Below are 7,616 nucleotides of genomic sequence, written 5' to 3'. Positions count from 1 at the left end.
TATATATATATATACTAGTAAAATGTACGTGCAAATGCACATAATAATTATTAGAAAAAGTTATAATTTTTTTAAATTATTTTTTAATTTTAGGCCATATTTTATATGATTGCCAAATATGTATCTAAAAAATTTAAAATAATAAATCACGCTATTAAGAAAGATATGCTTTAAATGATAAATAATTAACAATAATCTCTAATGCAAAAATTACTTTTGAAATTAAATAGAAAAATAAAATCTGTTAGGAAATAAAATTTTGAAATTAAATAGAAAAATAAATCCGTTATCTTAAAAAGAAAATATATTTTGAAATTAAATAGATAATATCTAAAAAAATATTTTAAAATAAAATAGGAAAATATTTTTTATAGGATTTTCACACCCGTAATCTGTTATAGAAAACTTACTTTTTTATAGGATTTTCACATCACTAATCTGTTATAGAGAACTTACGTATTCATTGTCGTTTCTATTTCTATTTTTATTCTTATATTTAAAATTTTTCGGACGGAAAGAGGAAAATGGGCGCTAGTTTTTCCGCCGAAAAATGGGTCTGTCGACATGCCCAAATTTGAATATACGTGCTTTTATATATAGTATAGATATATTGTTATATTATATTGGTAAAATATGTCAAAATTATTTTGAACTGTAAATTATTTTGATCCAAATATCTAATCATTCAAACTTTTAATTTTATTATCCTATATTTCAGTATATTTGATTTTTTTAAGTGATGTTTCTTCAAATTCAAAATTTAAGATAATTATTAACTATAATAAATTTATAGTTATACAAATCGTATAAACTATGCTAATTAAATCTGTAAAAATAAACAATGACTTCAAATTTTGAAGTAACTCAAATTAAATAAATTAAAAAGTCAGATAATAATTCAAAATTTTTAAAGATCAGATAGTTGGATGTAAAAGGGTGCACGGTAATTGAGATAAATTTTATATATTTTTTATTCAAAAAACTGTTAGGTACTAAGCCTAACACGCTTCAAAAGACGAGGAAAAAATAAAAATAAAAAAACGGAGAAGAAGAAGAAGATGAAGAAAAGTTTGAAGAGCTCACCTGTAACTAGTTTCACTGCTAGTGGAAGTTTCTGGCTCTGGTAACTCTGGTAGCTTTGGTAGCAAGTTCCATTGTAATGTTCGCCATGTGTACCGTTTGGGCATAAACACCGATAACTTCCTTGTGTATTGTAACAAACCTCAGACTCAGAGCACGGTGGTACATCCTTGCTTGCACACTCATCAATATCTGTTCCCCATATGTATCACAAAATCCCCCCCAAAAAAAATCAACTTAATTTACTTGTCGATTATACCATTCCGTCACAAACTGTTCAAGGAATTAATCCAAGTCTCAAATTGGAAGTTTAACCAGAGATTTAACTGTCGTGTGCAATTTGATTTGAGTTCAACTTTTCAAATATATTTCAAAGAGGGACTACTATTGTTTTTTAAGAAAGATTAATTAAGCTATTTTGTATTAAAAAAAAAAAAAACCTATTCCTTTTTGTGTATATATATATTTTTTACATACATGCTTGGTTCACTTCCTCATCACAAAATCCCTCTCTTTTTTGGAGGCCCTACCATTTTAGGAACATGTATTCGGCTCTAATACTAATAATTAAATATACCAAATCTAAAACCACTTATGTACCACTGCAAAAATATTTAAATATAATAATAATTATTATTATTAGAATTTTTCATCCATTTATTTTAATTTACATATATACCCCTTTCTTAACTGATGTGAGGCTATGGAATCGCTATAATAATAATAATTATGTATTCATAAAAAATAACATTTTCTTTATACATTTAAAATTTAATTTATATATCTTATATATGCTCTTAACTATCCGAGGAAAAACTTTCTCACGCATCACAAAATAAAGAAAGATGTTTCTAACGAGAGAGAGAGAGATGTGCAAACCTTGGCACCCGTGGGGTAGATAAGGGTTGCCTTGATAACCCTCGGAGCAATTACAGAGATAGCCAGGCCCGTTCGCGGAGCCTACGCACGTGCTGTGCTCGCTTTTGCATGCGTAGGAAGTCATGTTTTGCCGGGCTTCGGAGCAATTCTTGTTTCTTACAGCCCAATCGACTACCAACGGCAGCCTTGTTCCGTAAAGCTCACTGGTCGTGATGTAGGAGGTGCTGAAATTGAAGGTGCCTTCCTCCACCAGTGCAGCATAGCCGCACTGGCTGAAATTGTACGTGGTGGAGCTGTTGAAGTTTTCAGCAAACCGCACTCGGTAGTACACCATCCCCTTCGGGATGGCAGTCTGACAGCATCCGATGCCCGTGCACGAGCCGTTGCTCAAGTCCTCCCTGCTGCTGCACATCGATACGCACCCTGACAAATAGCTATTCGCCGTGCTATTTGCGGAGCTATTCGCCATCTCGCTCACTCTGAGAAAGGCCATCGTCATGCAGCCGATGGTCGTAAACTTGTTGAGGGTACTGGAGAACCGGTACGGTGACCCCCTAAGTTTCATTTGCCAGTCCTTGTATGTCACGTTGCCGTTCGTGGCATTGTAGCATTGGCTCGACACATGGCCGGCAATGCGGGCGAGGCCCGACGATAAGGAAATGTTCAAGAATTCGATGTTGCTCAGGAAGGGCTTGTGGTTGCTGTTGCTGAAGGTGCAGTTGAGTGTGAAACCCTCCATCGAGCAGGCCCGGCCGATGCCGAACGGATAGGGGATCTCGACGCCGCCGCATCGTTGCGGGCACCCCGGCAATGCGACTGATGCAGATGTGAGCTGCAATGCCAGGAGCTGGAGCACAAGTAGTCCCCACAGAGTAACTATTCCCGTGGGGATAGAGTTTTCTTTAGGCGCCATAGTTTTAGTTTGCTTTTTCTTTTTTTCTTTTTTTTTTTTCCCCCTTTGATTTAGCTTGTTTGAGGGCGTGCACTCTACCCGTGGTCTTTAATATAGAGGAAAGGGGGCCCTAGTTTGACTCATTCAACAACCTACTTTTTTTTTTTTTTTTTTTTTTTTTTTTTTTTTTTTTTTTTTGAGTTCAAACAAAAGAGATATTATTAAGAAGCAATACTAATTTCTACACCCAACTGAGCGTAAATTTGGTGAAATATAAAAAAATTATCTTAGTTANCGGATGTGAGCTGCAATGCCAGGAGCTGGAGCACAAGTAGTCCCCACAGAGTAACTATTCCCGTGGGGATAGAGTTTTCTTTAGGCGCCATAGTTTTTTTTTTTTTTTTTTTTTTTTTTTTTTTTTTTTGTGCCTTTTAGGTGTATATAAATACCAAAAAATTATTTCTTGAGTTCAAACAAAAGAGATATTATTAAGAAGCAATACTAATTTCTACACCCAACTGAGCGTAAATTTGGTGAAATATAAAAAAATTATCTTAGTTATGGACCATTTTGATTTTAATAACTAATCTTTCAAAATTTTTACTTTACTACCCAACTTTTCAATTTATTTAATTTCAGTTAGTTAATGACATTTTGATTTCAAATTTTAAATTTATTACTTATTTTAATAAATTTATAGTTATGAGAATTATACGAAATATACTAATTAAAAAATCTATAAAGATAAAGAGTGCATTTAAATTTTAAAGTTAAATTGTCGCTAACTGACTGAAATTAAATAAATTTAAAGGTTGAGTAGTAAAATTAATTAAAATTTTAAAAGATTTAATAGTTAAATTAAAATGGTCCATAGTTCATGCAAGTTACGTACATTTTTAATTACCTATAAATTTTACATCCTCTCCATTTAAAAACTAATTTTTTCACACTGATTTTATCACATTACAATCTTTTTAATATTAAAAATTCAAAATTTGTAAATCCTTGAATAAGTTGGCGTAATCTTTACACCCAATTTTTGTGTACAAGTGACATTTCTCATTGTTAAGTACTTCTCATACACTGCATAGCTAAAGCTCAATAATAGAGGTCTCTAAAAATATCTAAGAAACTTAATTACTTATCACCTTCGAAAAGAAATAAAATACATATAACAAATAATAAATTTTGAACAAATATTTATAAATTACATAACGATTATCTTCATATTCTCTATTTATTTAAAACAAATATTTTTTTCTAAATTACGTAATGATTCTCTTCATATATATTCTCTACTTATTTAACTACGTACTTTAGGCATAAATAAAGATTTTTATAATAATTGACTGTCCCTAGCGCAAATGACAAAGAATCTAGTAATTTGTATCCTAGGTTTCAAGTTCGAATCCTAATTAATTCATATTTTTATCTAAAAAAATATATTTATAATGAACAATTTTTGATACATAAGCTTTTTAAGTATTTTAGATCACATCAAGAAATTAAATTAAATTTCGACTTTAAGACATGGATAATCACATATTATGTGTGGTGCATCAAGTTTACGTATGCACTGGTGCATGTCAATTCCAATTATTTGATTGAGACTTCTTAACTTTCTCGTTAATTTTATTTTACTCTTTCATGTTAGCTAGTGAATTTGATTTTTTAAAAGAAATTTATAATATTAGCTACTATTTTAGTTTTTCTAGTTCTATTTAGAAAAAAGTAACCTATTGAATTTGATAAAATTACTCATGATTTCGATAAAATTCTTAATGTAATTGCTAAAATCAGTTAAGTATAAAGTTGGGAGAATATCAGTTAAGTATAAAAAAAAGTTTAAAAATGGGACAATATCAATTCAGAAAAAAAAAGAAAAAAAGAAAAAAAGAAGAAAGTTGAGAGAGTATTTCCTAATAGGCTATAAGTGAGGGGGTCTTCATGCATTTTTATCTTCATCATATACTGTGGAAGAAGATGAGACGACTTAAAAGTCTTTGTGTGGACATGTTTCCACATTTGATGAGACGAAAGGTCTCTACTCACCCAACAGTCATTTGATACAGAAATAATAATATATAATTATTAAAAGTTTTTATATTACCACGATTTTTTAAATCTATTTACTAAAATATTATTTCAATATAAAATAATTATATTAAATCTATTTACTAAAATATTTTTTATTTTCATGTGATATCGATTGACTCTTCTAGTCCAGTACGTTTATTAATGTATCTTCTATGTAGCACTATATTGAGCAGCTTGTGCTATCATTTCATTTAGCTTAATTGATTCATAAATTAAGAAAATTAAACAAAATAATCATAAACATATTTTCGGGCAAAAATATGATTATGATATATGCATAGACATAAAAAGAAATTTCAATTGTTAAGTAGGGCAACATGCACCCTACGTACTTTATCCTTTGCTTATTCTATACGGTGTATGTCGTTGTATATAAAAAATTTTCTATAGAAAATAACAATCTGTCATCATCATTTATGTGAAGATATCAATGCATACGTGCAGCATATTTTTGTATATTCTTGCATTGTTTTTTTTATAGTGTATAAAAGAAAAGGATAAGAAAGGGCGAACCAAATGATAGATCTAGCAAGATTATTTCTGACTGAGTATCTATTTTGAACCACAAACTCGACTTCTACCGTGCGTCGTCAGCTTCTTGATCTTCACTTGGTCCTGAGGAAAAAAACAAGAACATCGCAAACTCTTTAGAATTCCAAATACTCAATATACTACTTGTCATACCTAACCGTCCGATCTCAAAACTTCAAGACTTTATCCCTATATAGCTCGATATTACAAATACATATTTTGCCATACATGGGCTTGGAGTTTTCCACAATAACTAAAATTCTTACCAATTTGGAGTATTCTCAATATTAGTTTCTCCATATGATAAAAACCTTGCGGAAAAAGAAAAGCAAACAAAACATAATTTTAAAAATCAAAATCCGATCTCGGAAACAAGCGAAATAGAATCCCTCACATATTTAAGATTAAAAAAGAAGGAAAGAAAGATCTAATCTTCATCTTTGCGGAGGTAGATCTACCTCGCATTGTGATAATCGTAGAATTGAATTCTTTTAAAATCGTACACACATCCTGCCTCTACAATTATCCACATAAGGTTGCTGATCTGATCAAAATCCTCACAGAGATGCTAGCTTCCTTGCAGAGAATATCTTTCTGCTAATGAATTTTTTTTTCTTTATAACTCTGCTTAAGGAGAGAAAGAGGGAAAGGAAGAAAGAGAAGGCGGTTAGGTTTTTTCAAAAACTTACGTATAAAGATGGATATAATTTTTTTTATAATTGATAATAACTCCGTTTGGATCCCCTGAAAACGCGTATAGTTAAACTATGCTATACTAGTAGAAAAATTATCCTGCGAAGCGTTTGGGGAAAAAAAAAAAAAACATAATTTTTGGAGTATAGTTAAACTATACTCTAAAAATTGGAGTAAAATTATAATCCATTATAATCAAAGGAAAGAATTACACTATTCTTGGGTTCCCTTATCCCAAAATGTATAAAGTTCTAAATTTCAAATTTCAACATAAAATTTTAAATTTCAACCTAGATTATAAATTTTAAATTTTAAATTTTGTAGTTTAAATTTATATTCAAATTTTAATTTCCAATTTTAAATTTTGAATTTCAAATTTTAAAAATAAAAAATTTTAATTTCATAATTTCAAAACATAAATGTCAAATTTTAAATTTCAAATTTTCTAATTTTATAATTTCAAATTTTATTTAAATTTTGGTTTTCAAATATTTTAAATTTTCTAATTTAATAATTTCAAATTTTAATTTTCAATTTTCAAATTTCAAAATTCAAATTTCATTTTAAAATTTAATTTTCAAAATTCAAAATTCAAAATTTATTTTAAATTTTAATTTTCAAAATTCAAAATTCATATTTTAAATTTTAAATTTTAATTTTCAAATTTCAAATTTCAAATTTCAAATTTTAAATTTTATAAATTTTAAATTTTAAATTTCAACTTTTAAATTTCAAATTTCAAACTTTAAATTTTAAATTTTATTCTTCAAATTTAAAATTTAAAATTTAAAATTTAAAATTTGAAATTTCAAATTTTAAATTTGAAATTTAAATCTCAAATCTCATAGTTCAAATTTTAAATTTTAAATTTTAAATTTTAAATTTTTGATTTCAAAATTTTAAATTTAAAATTTTAAAAATTAAATTTAGATTTTTCTATTTCTTCAAATTTTCAATTATTCATTTCATTTGAAATTTTAAAATTTAAAATTTAAAAATTCACATTTCAAATTTCGCATATGAAGAATTTTATAAGTAAATTAGAAAAGTTAAAAGATTTTAAAAATAAAATAAAATAAATCTTAGGTCTTGAATGTTGAAAACCCAATTAGGACTTCATCATGGCTAGGACCAGGTTTATTAAGAGACGAAGTCCAGTAGAGGAAGGGGGTGGAGCTAGGGCTGGCAAATGAGCAAGCCAGCTCGCGTTCGACTCGCTTCGAGCTCGATATTTGGCTCGCTCGAGCTCGACTCGAAATAAATGAGCCGAGCTTGAACAAAAAAAGGCTCGAAATTCATTTCAAGCCGAGCTTGAGTATTACTCGCTCGTTCGAATTAGGCTCGAAAAGCTCGAAAAGCTCGAATATTATATATAATATATATATAGTAGAGCTACTATGCTATCGAAAGTATAGATAATATGGTGCTTTCGATTTTTTGATTC

The 7,616-nt window shown here is 29.0% G+C and overlaps 1 protein-coding gene across 1 annotated transcript; it reads right to left on the bottom strand.

Annotated features, from left to right (window-relative positions):
- Window positions 975-2,902, bottom strand: LOC109707456 (wall-associated receptor kinase 2-like). Its single transcript, XM_020228711.1, has 3 exons — window positions 1,960-2,902; window positions 1,084-1,272; window positions 975-982 (listed from the first exon to the last, which is right to left on the bottom strand). The coding sequence occupies exons 1-3, from the start codon at window positions 2,870-2,872 to the stop codon at window positions 975-977; spliced, it is 1,110 nt and encodes a 369-aa protein (XP_020084300.1). The 5' UTR covers window positions 2,873-2,902.

Source organism: Ananas comosus, linkage group 3, assembly GCF_001540865.1.
Source record: "Ananas comosus cultivar F153 linkage group 3, ASM154086v1, whole genome shotgun sequence".
NCBI classification, from domain to species: domain Eukaryota; kingdom Viridiplantae; phylum Streptophyta; class Magnoliopsida; order Poales; family Bromeliaceae; genus Ananas; species Ananas comosus.
Note: the sequence above shows the minus strand (reverse complement) of the source record. Positions and strands in the feature narration are given on the sequence as shown.

What these genes read in the sequence shown, in the direction of transcription:
- LOC109707456 (XM_020228711.1), bottom strand. Translation starts at nt 2,872, where the DNA reads ATGGCGCCTAAAGAAAACTCTATCCCCACGGGAATAGTTACTCTGTGG. An exon ending in TCTACCCCACGGGTGCCAAG is followed by an intron (nt 1,273 to 1,959) that starts GTTTGCACATCT and finishes TATGGGGAACAG; the next exon opens with ATATTGATGAGTGTGCAAGC.